This window comes from Cantharellus anzutake (assembly GCF_015039405.1).
Source record: "Cantharellus anzutake strain C23 chromosome Unknown EI90scaffold_197, whole genome shotgun sequence".
NCBI lineage: Eukaryota > Fungi > Basidiomycota > Agaricomycetes > Cantharellales > Hydnaceae > Cantharellus > Cantharellus anzutake.
The window spans coordinates 74250-93143 of record NW_024067147.1 but is presented as its reverse complement, the minus strand read 5'-3'; the positions used below and the strand labels follow the sequence as shown (position 1 = coordinate 93143).

At 47.3% G+C, this 18894-nt stretch overlaps 3 protein-coding genes across 3 annotated transcripts; 2 read left to right on the top strand and 1 right to left on the bottom strand.

Moving 5' to 3' along the window:
• Nucleotides 1-66: 66 nt before the first annotated feature.
• On the bottom strand, nt 67-1278 carry EI90DRAFT_3023216 (uncharacterized protein; the record flags this gene model as incomplete). The annotated part of the gene is made up of 6 exons (XM_039057858.1): nt 67-257; nt 329-403; nt 532-652; nt 697-846; nt 900-972; nt 1178-1278. The coding sequence occupies 6 exons, from the start codon at nt 1276-1278 to the stop codon at nt 67-69; spliced, it is 711 nt and encodes a 236-aa protein (XP_038907946.1).
• Nucleotides 1279-1613: 335 nt separating this feature from the next.
• EI90DRAFT_3094545 (uncharacterized protein) lies at nt 1614-2543 on the top strand. The gene has a single exon (XM_039062498.1). The coding sequence runs from the start codon at nt 1996-1998 to the stop codon at nt 2287-2289; it is 294 nt and encodes a 97-aa protein (XP_038907945.1). The 5' UTR covers nt 1614-1995; the 3' UTR covers nt 2290-2543.
• A 13311-nt stretch (nt 2544-15854) lies between these two features.
• EI90DRAFT_3137678 (uncharacterized protein) lies at nt 15855-16619 on the top strand (the record flags this gene model as incomplete). The annotated part of the gene is made up of 2 exons (XM_039064863.1): nt 15855-16112; nt 16170-16619. The coding sequence occupies 2 exons, from the start codon at nt 15855-15857 to the stop codon at nt 16617-16619; spliced, it is 708 nt and encodes a 235-aa protein (XP_038907944.1).
• Between the last annotated feature and the right edge of the window lie 2275 nt (nt 16620-18894).

Below are 18894 nucleotides of genomic sequence, written 5' to 3'. Positions count from 1 at the left end.
CACGCGCTTTTTGTCCGCCTCTCGTCCATCAACCACCTCACGCCCCCCTTCATTTCTTTCCGTTTCTTATCCTGACCCAGGTTCGTGATCTTTGTCCTTAAGGTTTATGCGTTGAATGAGGAGCAGGGTCTTTGGGTGTGTGTGTACGTTGATGGATCGGATCCGGCCCTCTTCAACACCCTCCTTTTTGTCCGCCTTCCGCTTCTTTCCGAGGGGTCTTTCTACCGCCAAGTCCACTTTTTTCAACATTCTCTCCACTACATATGTAGGGATTTGATTTGGAAGAGACGCGTATGCTGGAGGATCACATTTGACCTCTCCATCATACCTCCTGGGTCCTCTTTCACCACCGCCACCACTACCTCCGTGATAACCCCCATTTTATTCATTCTCTCCACTACCTCTTAGTGACGAGGTGCGATAGTAGTAACGCCAATGAAAGCCCTATAAGCCCGGACCAAGCTGACTGCAGGTTCAAGTCCTGCCATCATCCCAACAACTTTCACTTTTCTCCACTACCAACATTTCTACCACCGGCCTCTCTGCCACATGCTTTCATTCTCTCATTCCTAACTTTTTTCCCGTTCCTTCTCCCGACAATAAGGCCGCGTTGAAAATCCTTACCCTGCCGGCTGAAGATCAGGGCCTTCAGCTGGACAGGCCACATTATGCATATGCCGGAGGTTCAAACTTGACCTCTCCAACATGGCGTTTGGCCTCTTTCTGTAAGTTTGATTGAAAAGTTGTCTCGTGAGCGGTGTAACTGGCGCGTGGCTGGCCAGGGGGTCGTTGTTGCGTCGAGTTGGTAGCTCCCTCGATAAGACGTTTTCCCATCTCGCCAATGGCCTCAAACATGGAAAACGTAGTAAGTACGTTTTTTACATAAGAGATGCACTAACTGTTGCCGTTCCCGTGAACTCTAGAAGACCACCGAATTGCAATGCCAATGCCAAAAGTTCCGCCGCTTGAAGTCTTCCAAAGGGATATCCGAAGTTGTTTCTTCAGTTGTTTCTTCTCGAACACAAGCAGGACTATCTGCTTCTAACTTCGTTTCTGTACGGGACTCTATTTTAGCGACTTTCTTCCCACAGCACTCTCTGCTTTGGAATCTGTCAACACCAAGTTAGCGGCTGGGTATTTGTGTATGCGCGCGCGCGGGGGGGGGATTCTTGCTTACCGGCATTGCTTTTGCGCTTCCGGGATCTTGATCAGTTTCTCTTTCCTTCGTGCGGATGGCTCTTGAGACGGAGCGCGGATCGGTTGCTCGTGCAAAGGCATACCGGTCTACAGCATACGAAATATGGTAACTGCTGACATCTTACCTAGAGCCACCATATCAAACCTCCTTTGTCAGCGAGACTCGAACAATGCAGTCTGGCTGTGAGATCATAGCCCTCACCCGCGCTCCATCTTCCTAGCGCCTCAACAGCACCCTCCCAATCGAGGGAGAGCTTTTGGAGTCCTAACAAAACTCCTTTCTCGGCGGCGATGAAGCTTCAAATCCCTACTTTCCAAGAGCAATCTTGGATGACAGACTCGATATCAGGTCTCCCACTGACGACTTACGTGCCTTGAACATTGCTCAAAAAGGTTCTCCCCGCGGGGGAGGGGTCGAGTGAAGCAGAGTTTTTCTCAAGGGTGTTGACATATTTCGGGAGTGTGGCGCCGACACCAGTGCGATGTTACGCTTGAAGGTCCTTCCTATGCCGTAAAACAAACTGCCTGTCTCAATCCCTGGAGAATCCCCAACGGAAGATTGTCAGTGCCGATCAGCCTGAGGGAGATTATATTGCAGAATATGGATGGCTGATACTTGGTGTGCCGAGTCCAACGAAGCGAAGCAAGTACTCTAGTTGCTGATCATCGAGTACCGATGTTTAGTAAATAATCGCCTTAGGAGGCAGCGGTGACATGAAATAACTATTAGTGCAATATTTCCCAACAGGCATCACCCATCGGCCGCTTCCGGAGGGAAGCAGACCAGAGTCAGCCGGCATGGGAACCGGGACTTCTACGATCTCATTTCTTTTGGGCCTCCCCCTCCACCGACCCTCTGCCACCGCTGCTCTTCCAACTCCCAATATCTTCGCCAACGCCACCACTAGTTGCCTCTCCCGTCCCTTTCCTGAGACAAGTGAGATGACTGCGTTTATGATCCGGTTAAGACTGGAGCATTGGCGACGGCGTCACACCCTCGATCGTGCTAGGCTCACATCGGCCCCGTCGGGTCGGACGCCACATCTTTTACATAGCATTGACCAGTATATTTCATGGTCGTATTCGTATTGATATTCTCCACCAGGTAAGGAAGTATCGAGTTGGTTTGCAGGGAAAAGGTCTAGCAGATTAGGGTTGAATTTTTGACGAAAAGAAGAGAAAGTCGGAACCGGGCCATAGCCGTGCGTCCATTGTTGAGGTAGTGCGGGGGAGGGGTGACGATGAATTTGTGCATGCGGTAGAAGAGAAAGGGAAAGGAATATAGTACAGGGGAGGAAGTTCAACGAACGTTAATAAACATTTGATCTACTTGTAGGAGAGAAGATAAGAATACGGGCACTTACGATCTTGTAACCAAGCACACACCGGTTATATTGAAAAGAAGTTGTCAGTACCATGGCTAGTCACAACTGCTAATTGCGACTCTCACCTAACAGGATCCAAAAAAGGCGATATCTAACATATAAATAATCATGGTCGGTCGTGGAAGACTTCCGATTGGATCGGTTAATGCCATTGTGACGTTGACCTCAATCCTGATTGGTTCTTTGAACATCCCATGACTCTAACTTCGCCATCTTATTGGTTGTCCAGCCGCTCACTCTGTCACGTTTTGGCTTTCGTCACCTGATGCGCTCAAACGATAACCTCCTTCGCTTCAGTTCTTCCCACTTCACGCATACCGTGTTTCTGGAAAGCGGAAAGTCTTAGTGACTCGCTGCTATTACAGAGATGCCGAATGTCCGTGACATCGTCGCATTCTGGGGTTCTGCCAATAGAGGTTTCTGGAAAGCAGAGTGTCTCTCCGATCGACTCGCTGCTATTACAGAGATCTCTACGTGCCTATCCTCCATCGCATTCGCCACCCATCAGTACTTCAACACCTCCCCATCTTAGCTTATCCCCTCTTTGAGTCACCCTCATTTCCCCCGTCTCATTGCCAATGTTGGAGTCATCCTGTGAGTCTTATTATCACATGCTGCCCATAATGAGCGCATTCCGTCTTTTTGGGACAACATTCCGTTGTCTTCTTTTGTTCGTACTTAAATCCATGCATCCAAATGAGATGAACAGTTCATTCCTCTTTCTACTCAATCATGTCCTCACATCCTGAAGCTATTCGCTCCCGAGATCGTCGTATGCACAACGATGGCTCCACTGTCCGTGGGCGCCAAACTACGCATGTCCTTTCATTCGCTATTTTTCGTGTATTCACCCCACTGTTCGTTGATTAGTGATTTAATGACAGACTCTCAATTTTGGGCTCATTTCTTCACGCTTTCACCATCACCTGAACTATTTCCATGGCGGACTGAGCCCTGTGGGTGGTGTGGAGCTTTATTGTTAGAAACTGAAGCTTTGGGTTGGTGTTGCCGACAGGGAACCAAACGTATTCCCCCGCTTCCTCCGTTGCCTCCATCTTTGGCTGGATTCGTGGCCACTTCTCCCACTAACGCTGGCAACGCTTCCCGTGCTCTGAATTATTTGTTTAATCTCGGTGCACAAGGAGTGAGCGGAGAGTTTCATTCTTTCCAAGGTCTATTTCGTCGCCCTTTGACGTCCCATTTTTTCATCATGTTTTGCAGGGCCCTATTCACTTTGTATCACTGGTCGTACTTACCATCGAATTTTACCCAGCCTTCGATCTGGCCATCCGATTCACTGGTTTTTGTACGATCCAGTCGGTGCCTCCGCCGCTATTTTACAGTCCAATGTATCCTCCGCCACTGTGGAGGCAATTCGTGTCGAACTTCTTAACATCAATCCTCTATTTCACAAATTTCAAGACTTTGCTCGCTTTCAACCCCAACTCCCCAACTCCCCAACGTTTCCATGCAAATCCAAGATCCTGGTGTCTCTAATGAGATAGCCGCTATCTACCATGTCGGTGCCGGTGCCACTCATGACCCACGTTCAATCTATGTCCAACGTCGACATGATGCCACTCCAACTCCCATTTCTATCTTAACGAGCCACTCCAATACCCCATTCTTTTCCCGCACGGAATTGGAGGATGGGGGGAGATTTACCGTCATGTTCAGCATGGCCATTGGACTCAAATTTCATGGTACAAGTACCGTCTCCTCACTGAGCCTCGGTTTCATCAATTGTGGAGACTAGGATGTGAATGGATCATCGATATGTATGTTTTCCCGAGTGGAAGACCAACGACTCTTTCTCATTAAACAAGGAAAACAACTCGAGTATGAACGACTGTTACGAGCTGATGAAGACGAACTGGATGAAGAACAACATTTTTTTCAATTACCATCCACTATGCTGAAAAAGTGGCAGATGCGCTTGCGTTAGCACGTCAATATGGTAAACCGGACTTGATGATCACTGCAACTTGCAATCCAAATTGGCCGGAAATCACTGCGAGACTATTACCGGGCCAAACTGCGACCACTGCTCCTGTAATCACCGCATGTGTATTCTGAGTGAGATATTCCATTTTCTTTCCTCTATATCTACTCAACCGATGCTTTCAGGCTCGCCTATTGCGATTACTCAAAAGAATGGAGACCATCTTCAATGGTTTCCAATACTTGGTGTACGCTATCGAATTTCAAAAACGTGGTTTGCCACATGCTCATATTGTAGTCAAGGTATCGAAATTTTGCTTTATATTGGTTTCTCTCACTACCACTGTTTATTTCAGCTGTCACATCGACTCGACTTTGAGCATATCGATTATATTGTGTCTGCAGAAATTCCTCGTGCCCCCAGTCGTCTGCGTACCTTGGTCACTTCCCACATGATCCATCGTAATGACCATCTCCATCCTCGACATGCACGCACCAGTTGTTGTAATCGGAATGGTCAATGTGTTTATGGTTTTCCACATCCTGTGCTACCTTACACCCAGCTCAATGAAAAACAACGTGTTTCCTATCGACGTCGTTCACTGGAGGATGCTTGGGTTGTACCCTATTCCGCTCCTCTACTCTTAATATGGGAAGGCCACATCAATGTCGATATCGTATTTACTGCCGATGTTTTTCTATATTTGTTCAAATATCTGTTCAAAGGAGTAGATCATGCCCGATTTCGGATTGGTGATGTAACTGAAGTTGATGCTGTGGACGAGTATATACGAGGACGATATGTCTCTGCCCCTGAAGTGGCATGGAGAATTCTCGCGTATGACATTTGTCGACAACGTCCCTCTGTGTCATGTTTAAAAATCCACGAACCCAATCAAAATCGATTTCAGTACTCATTCAATGGACATGCCAGGGGTTGGGCCCCTTCACAAGCATCAGATCTGATACGATATTTTAACCGCCCACTTCACCCGATGTTCGATGAAATCAAATTCATTGATTACTTCCAACTTTTCACTCTCCGTCCAATCTCCTCTTCTTCTCCATCTGAATATTGGTCTGAGGCAACTACTTTGCCCGACATTCCCCCTCGAATTGTACTACGACGTAAACAACCCACAATTCAACGCTTGCAGTCTGTCAGGCCCGGAATGGGAGAGGTGTTTTACATTCGCGCTCTTCTACTCACCTTTCCCACTCGATCATTCAAATCGCTGTGAACCATTGATGGAACTCTCCATCCTTCTTTCCAATGGGCTGCCCAAGCAGCCGGTTTATTTGCCAATGATTTGGAAGGATTATGTGCAATGGAAGATGCAGTGGCATCGTTTAAATCTCCCGCTCAACTGCGCTTTCTCTTTGTTCTTTTGATCTTGGAAGGTGCACCAGCCACTCTGATTTGGGATCGTTTTGCTGATGACATGGCACGTGACTATGGAGGAAACCTGAATGGGACCATGAATGAAGTGGTTAAAGCTCGAGCATTATTAGACATTCAACGCTCGCCACAACAATGAGGGAAAAACACTGTAGATTTCGGTCTCCCCAACATTAGCATCCACTCCGCTGAAATTAATGCACAATTGGATTACTTTCTCTCTCTCCGCTCTTCACTGCGTGAAAAGAACCACTCCATGGTCAGTAGCTTTTCGGAAGAACAACACCACGTGTACAACCTTTTGTTCGATGCCATTTATCGACATGGATCCAACACCACTACTCTGTTCTTCCTCACAGGAAGAGCTGGTCAAGGAAAAACACATGTCAGCGAAGCACTGATCCATTATGCCAGAGGTCATGGCCAACTCCCTTTTGTTGTGGGTGCCACCACGTTAGCAGCATCTAACTATGACTGTGCATGGACAGCTCACAGTGGCTATCTCATTCCGGTTGTCAAAGACAATTTGGAAACCACCTCTTCTCTATCTCCAAATTCAAAACGTTTAAATTTAATGGAGGCACGAGATTAAATATGACTTGTGTGCGCCGGCCTCAGCGCCTCAGTTTTCTTCTGGGTATCCGCCGTGCCCTTTGCTAGGTCAAGTCCTCGTCTGTACGCAATATTCATTGCTTTATCTCTTTAGACTGTTCATCCGCGATGTTCAGTTTTTCTTAGTTGTCTGGTATGAAATTGTGTCCTTATTTCTGATTTCTGCTGCTTGATCGGTACGTAGGTTTATTTTCTTTCTCTTTACACGCTGTTGTGGGGACAACTCCATGTACCGCAAAAAGTCGGATTCTGTGGAATTTGGTCACCAACACGCAGTACATATCCGCTGACGCTCACGATACTCATTCTATCACTATCCAACACTCCTTACACTCATTCCATATTTTTCCATATTTTCCCCACCATTCCCGACAACCCCAAGCAAAATTCCCACGCCCAACCACGCCGCCAATTTCACCCCCTCTCCAGACCTCCATACCCACACTCACAACCCAGCCGTCTTTCCACCCGATAGTGATGCTCTACCACCCTTCTTCACCCCCGGAGCATTTCCCAGAATGGCAATCCCATACCCGGATGGTTCAGCACGGAGTATACTCTCACGTGGTCTTGACAGCACCTGTCAATGGCCACATCTCAACAACTACTGCACCAAATGGGACGAATAGGGGCTCGTTGGAAAGCTGGAGATGAGGAGGTTGCTGTCGGGAGGATAGGCGGGCGCTGTGGCGAAGCGTTGCGGAGTTAACTTTTACATTTCCCATTTCGGACCCGTTGTCACATTTTCCCCATTCATTCATATTTCTTTTATTGTTTCTTTGTTCCCAATTGGATATTCATCATTTACGGTTGCCTAACGGCCCGTTTACATTCCCCCAGTCCATTCATTCCATTTCCAACATATATAAACTAGATAACAGCTTGTACATAACAAGTCAGTATTGAATAGACCCGTGAAGGGACAAGCAGAAGTTGCATCCAAGTGGCAAAGACGCCATCCACGACCCTAACGCCCCCATTGAGCTAGTTGATAACGTCTAAGACCCCTCTTATCAGAATCCTCAGCCTTGACATCCAAGAGAGACGTAGGTGAGTGTTTGTTTGAGGTTTTTGCAGACTCGGTAGCACCCACGGACCAAAACCCGGCCCAACGAACCACACCCGTGCACACTACCACCCTCCCCCTTCTCTCTGTCTCGAGTCTAGGCGATAGACCCGTTACAACGCGTCCGCTGTACGCTTCGGCCTCCGTGCCTTCTTTCTTTTATGTGCGCCCGCTGAGCGCTTTGGCCTCCGTGCCTTCTCTTCTGCGTCCGCGGTACGCTTTGGCTTCTCAGCCACCACCTCTCGTGTCCACCTCTCGCGTCCGCTGCACGCTGTTGCTCTACAATCTTTTATCTCTCTTGCGTCCGTGCACGCTGGAGTTTATTTCTTTTTCTACAACTCTGACGTATATTTCTAACTAATTCTCTTATTAGTTTTGGTTAGGGTGGTTGGTTGGCGTTGAATATTCGGTCTTGCATTGGATAAGGCAGTTAGCCTTGGTTACCCTTTGCGAGTTGGATCCCGGATGTTTACGGTGTCTTTCTCTTTTCGGCTCATGCCTTGTTTTTGTAACTTCACTTCTTCTCTTTTGTTGGCGCTTCTCTGCTGCTACTCTCACTTGTCTTCATCGTTATATCTATCGGATCTGCCCATTCTCTCGTCCTTCGTCCATACAAAGAAGGTTTATGCCTGATGGGGAGGAAGAGACAATTTTACCCCAGGTTACGGCAGGAGGAACGGACGGAACTACTGAAACACTGGGAACGACTTCATCCTCGATAAAGGCGACAACGGGAATCGAGAGAAGGAATCCACCCAAGTCCGATTTTGATAAGGGTCCGAAGGACATCCTAGAGGACATCGTGCGAGATGCAGAATCCACTGGGGACTATAATCACACGAGAAAGGAGGCCCTCGACCTTATTGAAGTTTACGATTTACAAAAGCAATGCAAACATATTTTCTCGTTGATTGACAGGTTTGAGCAAGGGAAAGGAGATACCACCATAGTTACTCTTGAATCAAAAGGTAAAGGCAGAGACCCTCAAGAACAACGAAAGCGTCATCGAGAATCGAGTGATGAAGAAGATGGATGGAGTCGAAGAGCAAAACGAGTCAAGGGAATCCTCAGGGATGCTGACAAGTGGGGAAGCGACTCAGAGGAAACCCATTCAAGAGGAAGTAGCTCAAGCAGTGATGGGAAAAAACACGTTAGTTTTGCAGGATCAAGTAGGGGAACGAAGCATGAGCACTTTAAGAACATATGCCTTGCCACCAAGACGAATATTGTTCGGAAATATTACTTGGAGAGGCGAAAGAGAGCACTCAGAGACCTCAAAGGCGAGTTGCATAAGCCCCCTCTACCCGACTCACTCTGGGAAGCAGTTCTCCTCAACAAATTCGTGGATTTCAACAAGCTCTATGCCATCGAGTTGGGGCAGGCCTTGGATGAAGAGGTGGTCCACGAATCCGGTTGCTTCAAATTCGTCTTTAATCAAGTCGAAGCGAAAGGAATGATCCGAGGAGAAGCTACCTGGACAAGGGCCTTTGAAGCCTACTCCGAAGCAGTACTCTTCATATACCCACACAGGAAGGGAGAACTTGAGGGGTACAAGCGTTATATGTGACGACTCTTTACCTCAGCAGGATTCTATAAGGAGCGCGGAGTCATTGACTTCGATGTCAGGTTCTGAAAAGATCTCGCAGCAGATGCTAGACTTACCTTTGATGACGTCGAAACTAACCACCCATTCCTCTTCGGCTCTTTTGCAGGGAGCAGTGGATCACAACGACCTAACCCAAGTGGGAGAGGGAGGTTTGATTCAGAGATCTGTTGACGCTTCAATGCGGGAACCCCCCATACCAACTGCCGATACAAGCATGTATGTGGCCGGTGCCGGGGGAGCATCGGCGTATCAACTGTCAACAAAAGGAAGGGAAGAAGTCTGGAAAGGATCAGTGATTGGAGAAGATCGATCAGAGAGCCACGCTATCTGCGAGGATTTGTGTGGGGCAACGAAAAATCGGGCACACCTTCGGTAACGTCTACTATCTTCAGAGAACCATTACCCATAACCCCGAATACCGACTATGACCATGAGTTGGTTACCGAAACTGTCGCCCAAAATGCTCATCTCTTTAAAATAGTGACACCTATCCGTCCAGATAAGCTTGAGGAACTCTTGATCAATCACCCTAATCGAGCCCTGGTGGAGTCGGTGCTGAAAGGTTTTCGCGAGGGTTTCTGGCCGGGTGCGCAGCCCGAATGTTTGGTCTCACTTCGAGAAGGTTATGATAATCGCCGAGGGAAGAATGAGATGGATGAGGAGAAGCGGGAATTCTTGAGGGCGCAGCGAGATGTGGAAATTTCTTTGGACCGATATTCAATTGCCTTTGGGCCGACCTTACTTCCTGGAATGGTGTCGCAACCGTGTTTCGCAGTCCCAAAGACTGGGTCGTCGAAATTTCGTTTAGTCAACGATCATACAGCTGGAGACTCGTCCTTGAATGCAGCAATACCTCTGGAGGAAGGGTCGTTCAAGCCAGACAATTTACATGATTTGGGGAACCTCTTACTTTCTTTTTTGGAAAAGCATGGCCGATCACCCGCTTGGCTCTTCAAAACTGATGCGAGTTCAGCCTTCAGATTGCTACCTTGTCACCCGAGATGGCAGGCTCGACAAGCGACGATGATCGATGGTTTATACCACATTGATCGTTGTTGCATCTTCGGGAACCGGGCTTCGGGAGCGATCTGGAGTACCTTTTATGCTTTGGTCCTATGGATTGGCATTGAAGAAAGAAACTTACCTGGACTCTTGCATTATGTGGACGACGTTTTTTCTTTCGAGCCCTGTGAGGATTTGGAACTTTATGTTCCATATGATTCAACCTACCCATGCAAACAAGCGGAATTACTCAGGTTATTTGATGAGGTAGGAATCCCACACGAAAAGAAAAAGCAAGAATTTGGTCGGCAACTCACCATAATTGGTCTCCGAGTGTGCCTCGACACCTTAACGATCGTCATGCCGAACGAAAAAAGAGAGAACTTGATAGTTGAAATCAGAACCTTTCTTGAACATTCTTCCCATCAACATCCTCTTCGAGATTGGCAACGCCTCCTAGGCTACTGCAATTGGGCATTGAATGCTTATCCACTCTTACGGCCGGCACTTCAATCTTCTTATGCCAAAATTCGAGGGAAGAATCTTCCATTAGCGCCAATTCGTTTGAACAAGTCAGTCATACTAGACTTAACTTGGTTCACAGAGCGAATCCAGGTTTCGACGGGTGTTAACTTCTTGCGAGCCAGGACTTGGAAGGAGCACGAAGCAGACTTGACCTTTTTGACAGATGCGTCTAATGTAGGATTGGCTTTCTGGTCTCCGGACATCAGGATTGCAATGGTGGCAACGATTTCGGAGTCTAGCTTACGTTTTGGAGACACGCTTTTCAATGAAGCGTTGGCAGTTGTCTCGGCAATTGATTGGGCTGCGCAGTTACCAGATAGACCTCGTCGCATTTTACTTCGAACTGATTCGATGAACATGGTCGATATCTTCCATTCACTAGCCGCTGAACCAAATTATGTTCTACTCCTCCTCCATGTGGTCGAAACAATGATGGATTTCGACATTGATGTTCGAGTTATTCATATCCCTGGCTCCGAAAATACCGTCGCAGATGCGTTGTCGCGTCACCTTTTCGACTCGGCCCTTATTCACTGTCCAGGGCTGAAAATTTCCTCCTTCAGGCCTCCACGGGATAGGTTGGGGGTGATACGGGAATGAATGTTTCAGTAAGCGCCAAGGCACGTCAGCCCAAACGTGCCCCTTGGACATTGGATCGTTTGCATCGACAGCGAGCGATTTATTTGTCTAACGCTCTTGACAAGTCAACAAAATCTGCCTATCAATCAGGGATTAATTCGTATCTTACCTTCTGCCAAATCCATCATTACAACCCCGAGCCAACTCCTAATATGCTTAGTTTGTTTATCTCTTTTATGGCGAAGCAGACAGGGCCATCAGGTAAACTGATTTCAATCTGCACGATTACCTCTTACCTGTCAGGCCTTGCTCACCACTTGGAGCCTTGTTATCCTTTGGTTCGAGAGGCCCGCAAGCACCCAATGGTAGTTAACACGTTGCGTGGAGCAGAGCGGACTGACGGCCAGCCAATCGTCCGGAAGTTGCCGATTGAAGATGCGCACTTACTCTTGTTGTTGAAAAAGTTCGGCGCTTCTCAAGACTTTGATGACTGCCTTTTCCTCGCCATTGCTTTTACAGCCTTTCACGGTTTGCTGCGATTAGGCGAATTGGTTGTGCCGGATGACCCCTCAAAACTGGTGTTCAGGAAGCTGGTTCTTCGTCGGTCAGTCGACATAGTTGAGCGCGACTCCTTATGTTGCTTCCAATTCCTTTTACCCACTCATAAAGCGGATCGCTGGTTTCATGGTAGTCCTATTTTGATTCAGTCCAGATCTGGTCCACTTAATCCTGTTCTGATTTTCGAACGTTACCTTCAACTGCGAGATGATGCCTTCTCCTTCTTTCCCCAGCTTTGGGTCTGAGGTGATGGATCCTTACCCTCCTGTTCTTGGTTTTTGCAAAGATTGCGTACTTGTCTTCCGAAAGAATTTGCCAGTCATTCCTTTCGCTCTGGAGGGGCCACCCACCTTGCCGCTCTTGGCTTTTCAGATTCAAGAATTCAAGCTTTAGGTCGTTGGTCTTCTGATGCTTGGCGAATTTATATTCGTAAGAACCCTGTGATTCTTTGTGCCCGATCCCCCATGGGGTCTTCGATTTTTGATTCCTAGCTCCCTCTTTTTATTTTTCACCACCATCCCTCCCCTCCTCCTTCTTCTTCTACCATGTTACCGGCTCGCTTCAAATCAAGAGGCTTCGACTTCCTGTCAGGGCCGTTGTAACGGGTCTATCCAACTAGACTCGAGACAGGAAGGAGGGGGGATAGGAATCTCACTGAGGGTCAGGTCTGAATGGGTATATTGGTCCAGTCGGGTCTGGTGCTGATAACTCTCTACCTAACTGTACAGCGGGTCCCGGAAGAGTCCGATAGATAAATAAGGAAAGAGTATCACATGACAATAAGAAAACGGAAACATCGGGCTCTAGACACCGGAAATGAAATCAGAAAAATTAGGAAAAATAGGAAATATGTGTAAGGAGTGTGAGTGGATATGGGCTACATGTGATGGATGTGAGGTGCTTGCTGAGGGTAGTAGAATCGCGGGATTTGGCTCGTTTATGGTACACCGGCAAATCCCTGTGACACCGTTGCCACGCTATCTGTTACGCCTTCGCCCACGCACAAGTTTAAATTTAATGGAGGCACGAGATTAAATATGACTTGTGTGCGCCAGCCTCAGCGCCTCAGTTTTCTTCTGGGTATCCGCTGTGCCCTTTGCTAGGTCAAGTCCTCGTCTGTACGCAATATTCATTGCTTTATGTCTTTAGACTGTTCATCCATGATGTTCAGTTTTTCTTAGTTGTCTGGTATGAAATTGTGTCCTTATTTCTGATTTCTGCTGCTTGATCGGTATGTAGGTTTATTTTCTTTCTCTTTACACGCGTCCGCTGTACGCTTCGGCCTCCGTGCCTTCTTTCTTTTATGCGCGCCTGCTGAGCACTTTGGCCTCCATGCCTTCTCTTCTGCGTCTGCGGTACGCTTTGGCTTCTCAGCCACCACCTCTCATGTCCACCTCTCGCGTCCGCTGCACGCTGTTGCTCTACAATCTTTTATCTCTCTTGCGTCCGCGCACGCTGGAGTTTATTTCTTTTTCTACAACTCTGACGTATATTTCTAACTAATTCTCTTATTAGTTTTGGTTAGGGTGGTTGGTTGGCATTGAATATTCGGTCTTGCATTGGATAAGGCAGTTGTCAGAGACCAGATTCGAGACGAAGGAATGTCTCCGTAGCGGAGGGCTTCGGCCTCAGCGAGTTCTGCCAAGAGCGCTGTGCCTAGTGACACGTCCGTGCCCTAACTTACTGACTGGCAATTAGAACCTAGGGGGGTAACTCTAGTTGATTTTTCTACTGGGGCGTAACCTATGTACAAGTGGGATATATATATGGTTACAGCGGAGACGGTTCCGCAATTGGTGGAGCCGAACGGAGTGGAGCTAACGGGGTTTAACCATTAGCCGACTGAATATTACCAACGAGTCGGTTTGCGGGGTTAGCGGAAAGGCAGGCGATAACCCAGAAACGGAAAGGAGGGATAAGCCCAAAGGTGGGCTCTGCAGGGCAGGCGATTGTATTGCCCAGCGGAGGTGGGGGTGCGCTAGCGGACGTCGGAGCTGTCCGGAAGTCTTCGGGGCTCCGTACTTAGGGAGGCGTAGGTAATAAATTGAAATGAGGGGGTGGTGACCATCGAGGGGTACCGAGAGGATTGCGGAATAACGGGGGCTCCAAGGTTAGTGAGGGAGGAGCGGAGTTGGAACGGAGGGATCAGAGGGACCGGAAGTCGATGGCTGGGGATGGATATGACAGCAGTTAGCCTTGGTTACCCTTTGCGAGTTGGATCCCGGATGTTTACGGTGTCTTTCTCTTTTCGGCTCATGCCTTGTTTTTGTAACTTCACTTCTTCTCTTTTGTTGGCGCTTCTCTGCTGCTACTCTCACTTGTCTTCATCGTTACCCTCCACCTGCCCCATCGCCTCCTTTTTTGGGGGGGTTTTTTGTATCTACCGGCTCGCTTCAAATCAAGAGGCTTCAACTTCCTGTCGGGGCCGTCGCCACGCTATCCGTTACGCCTTCGCCCACGCACAAGTGCCGATCTAATCAACATTGCTCCTTTCCTGATCATAGACGAAGTCGCATTACTAAATGTGGCTGTGTTAGAAGCCATCAATGCCGCATGTCAACTTATCAGTGGGGTTCCACAACCTTTTGGAGGAAAAGTGGTGATTGCAATTGGGGACTTTCGACAAGTAGCCCCAGTAGTAAAACATGCTTCGGAATTAGAGACGTATCAGAACTCAGTGCTCTCTTGGCCTCAGTGGCAGAAATTCACTAGCCTTGAACTGTTACAACCAATGTGGAACGCGCAAGATCTCCAGCTCTGTACATTTGTAGATGCCATTGGGGAGGATCATTCCCGATCACATATCAATCTGGACTCTTTCTTTCCCTGCACTGAACAACTGAATGTGGTTCAAGAGTTCCTTTTCCCCGACCATGTTCTTTCAGATCCGCTCACAGCAGTTCGTCGGGTGTTCCTCACTCCTCTCAATGTGTTAGTCGATGACTTCAATGAATCAATCCTGCATTGTTTACGAGGTCCAGCCTGTGTGTCCCCCACCTCACACGTCTTTCATCCGTAAGACTGACATCTGAAATAGCAATCCATTTCAGTTACAATGCCATTGTAGATGACGACGGCACTCTGAATGACACTCATGTTGTCACCTCTCCAGACTATTTAGCCCTGGTGAAATCTACTGAAGCTCCCAATCATGAATTGCACCTCAAACCCGGGGCGATTTGTGCTCTGCTCAGAAATCTTTCCGTACCCAAAGGTTTGGTTAAGAATCAACATGTGGTAATAGTTAACTGCCGATCTCGATGGATTGAAATTCGAATCTTAAATCGAGGCAACCGCCCGGACGTCTCTCATCTCATTCCCCACATCAATTTCGATTTCCAACCTCCATACGCCCAATACACCATCCGCCATAAACAATTTCCATTAAGATTAGCGTATTCCACCACTTTCAATAGTTGTCAAGGCCTTACTCTGGACCGGATGGTACTGGATTGTAGAGAAGATGTGTTTGCTCATGGTCAATTATACACCGCATTGACATGCATTCGACATCGTTCTCATGCATTACTCTTTCTACCCCATGAAAAACCTGATGTCGCCAATGTTGTACATAAAAGGTTGTTAGGATAAATATCAATGCACCAAAAAGGGACGGAACGCAATTGATCAGCGGACTGAGCATTGCCAACTTGAGTGTGAACTATACGCTGCTTTTCACATGCGTGCCATTCATTGTCTTACAGAATCCCCATTATCTCAACCTAAGATGACCTCATCACCGCGTAAGATTGGCACCAGTAAAAAAGCTCTGATTTCTATCTGACTCTGTCATTGCCCCCCCGGATCTGCGCAAGGCTGTTTGTATCTATGGCTTCCAGTTACATCTGTGGTTTATTCCCAGTCTGTTCCAGCGCCAATACGGAAGGGCCCCGCTCGACTTTCACACTGTGTTTGGCGGGCGACAGACCAACTGGAGACCAAAATGTCCACGAGATCACTATGTCTGTGTATTCTCAATCCGCTATGAAAGAAAATGCACAAGAAGATACAGTAGTTTACATCTCTGGTGCTTTACTCATAATCAACGATGGTCCCGAGGTTATTGACGGTCTGGTGATGATGGTGGAAGCGACTACCGTAGAAAGCCTCGGAATACTGGCAGATGACATGCAACCTTCCAATGGTCGTCTAGCAACAGCCCATTTCGTAGGTCAAGTCACAACTGCAACCGGAACCAGTGGTCGAGAATTTGGTCTCAACGTTGGGGCTTATAGTGCCAAGGTTTGTACACTCCGAAGAGGGTCAATGGCAAAATCATTGAACTTTTTTTAAAAAAAGGACAAAACTCTACTTCGATTTGAAGTGCATTTGCACTTTGACGACTCTAACCATCGCTTCGATAAATTCAGAATTCCACGACCGGGTTCCAATATTGATGTGCAAGCTAAATGGAAATCCGACTCCGTGAATCGTACACATTGGGTCATCGAAAACATCTCATATGTGGGACCAGTATCTACCATGGATGGAACTGGGGATACAGGCTCATCATCCTCGCCCAACAAATGCAAACGTCTGTTTGGTTCCATGAAACCCACTCAGTCCACTGCCATGGCGGATAATGATCACACTACACATCCCTCCCAATCAACCACCACCGAATTTACTTCTCCCGAGGCCAGTCCCAGTCAAGAACGCGGACCAACCACTTCGATGGAAATAGCAGAGAAGACAGAAAATGGAAAGTGGAAAGGAAAAGGAAAAGCGGGCCCTCCCAAAAACAATTGATGTCTGTACTTTTAGTTGCAAATCCGCTTCAGGTGTATATACTTCACAGAATGCTGATGTCGCGCAATGCCAAAAGTCGTTCCCACTGCCCATCTCTCCCAAACGACGACCACTGATGGAAGCCATTGGGATGGAAAATCCCATCATTCAGAAATGAAAATGAATATCAAATGCGGGAGCCCCCCAAAAAATCCCTGTCAAGTTGCTGGTAAGATCTACTCCCAATCATACAGAACTCTGTTTGAATCATGCGCTCCTACACTATCCTGCAATCCGCAACTACCAATCAGTCACACGATGAAGATGAGAGCAGGGAGATCCCAACACCCATATGGAAATCCTGCCATGCCATGTGAACATTACAGATGTCTTTGATACAGAATCAGTGTGAATAGGTTTGTAACTGTGAGTCCAGTCATGATGCCAACTGCATGGGGCATTCGGCCGCTGTTGAAAATGAGGTACGTTAACTGTAAGATCCGATCCGAAACATATTCAACTCCACCTGCCCTCAGCAGCATCCAATTCAGGTGGAAGTTTACAGATTTCCCGTGCGATGAACACTGTCCTCCACAATGAACAACAATGCACATCCATCCAGGAGTCCTCTCCTACTTCCTCTCCAGAGTGACAATGGCGACATTCATCTGAATGCATCTGACAACCATAACGGCCACATCAGTTGGGAAAATTTCATATACCTCTAGGCTTCATATCATGCGCTCAGAACATGATCATACGCTTCACCTGAAATCACACGCCAAAATCCTGTTCTGAGGAAACTCCCGACAGGTGTGCACTGTCCCCCACTGTGAACGACGGTCAAAAGCATGGCTACAGATCAACAACTGACACAGGGATGTCCATTGGAACATTGCATATGGCTGTCGATCCGATCCTCACTTCGTTCCCCTCTGGGTTCCGTGGTCGATGATGTGAACGCATGCGTGATTATCGCCACCAGCGTCCATAACCTGACACCATAGTATGCATATATATGCTGTGGAAAATTCAAAGAACCGCTGTACGTCCTCCACTTCTCTTCCCCCTTAACTACCTTAGTAAAACACACTATGAGCGAGAATTGGATGCTGCAACAATGTCGTGGAATGCTATTCACATCAGTGAGCCCTCACCCCTCTTAAAGTCACCACACATCGTCAATGACATAATGTAGAACTTGGACAGGAACGAAGGATGGATTACCTTCGTTGAGCATGAACCGAATGGCAGACCCCACTTGCACGTCTGTTTGTTGGTCCATCCAGTCCCTTTCAATTCATTCCTCACATTGACAATGTGTCTCCCTTAGCGTCCAAGCACTTGGAATATGGCAACGGAAATTTCAGAACACAACGCCCTGATTTGAATTACATTGCACACTGGAAACTTTCAGCTTAATGACAATCTCCCGGTAGGTACTACTGTCCACTGTACAATACGCTGATGTGAATGAACTCCATTCTCAGACTAACAAGATTCCTTCACCCTCTCCTTCCTTACCATGACTGCTGACTCCTCCAGAGAGCCCTGAGGAAAATGATAAGGCCTGAATGGATGACTTCACCCATTTTGGGTTGGATTGCCTTCCACCCGCCAGTACTTCACTGTGAAACACTGTACTGAAATAGTTTGATTTGATTTGAACTGGGCTTCAGTGCCATTCACTGTACTGTAATGGTATTAACCAAAATTTCATTGGTTGGATTCCACAATGAGTGGCAGTGGCTCCTGAAGCTCGATTGTGCAGGAAGTCTACAATTAGTCACTATGTTCGCAACCAGCCAAAGGCAGTTAAACTAGTCCCTTTAAAAAAGAGGTTCAAAAGGTTCATGGGACTTCCATATTGTTGTCTTGTTAGATTTATCAGCAGGAATTGAGATTTTTCTATGTACTGAAGTAGATCCTATTAGAGGAAGTCGGTGTCAGTAGTGGCGCACGGACTTACCAGCCGCCAAAGATTGCCCATTATTCCCAATCCATCTTTCTTGTTGATAGGCAGTGTTGTAGGCTTAAAAGCCACTCGTCGCGACAGTTTTTCTCTCTCCTCAGTTACACTATCGTGAACTGAGGTGAGGTCTTATTTCTTGGTTGTGTTAGACTGTTTGCTTAATGTCCATTATTGTCTAGTGCTTGACTACACACAGTGGGAATTAGAGTTGTGTAAAGGACCACTTTAAAGATGGTGAAATACACTCATGTTTACGACGAGTGGAGTAGTGTTCTACAATCAAGTATGTGATATTTTACCAAGGTTCCATTACAATGATTATGA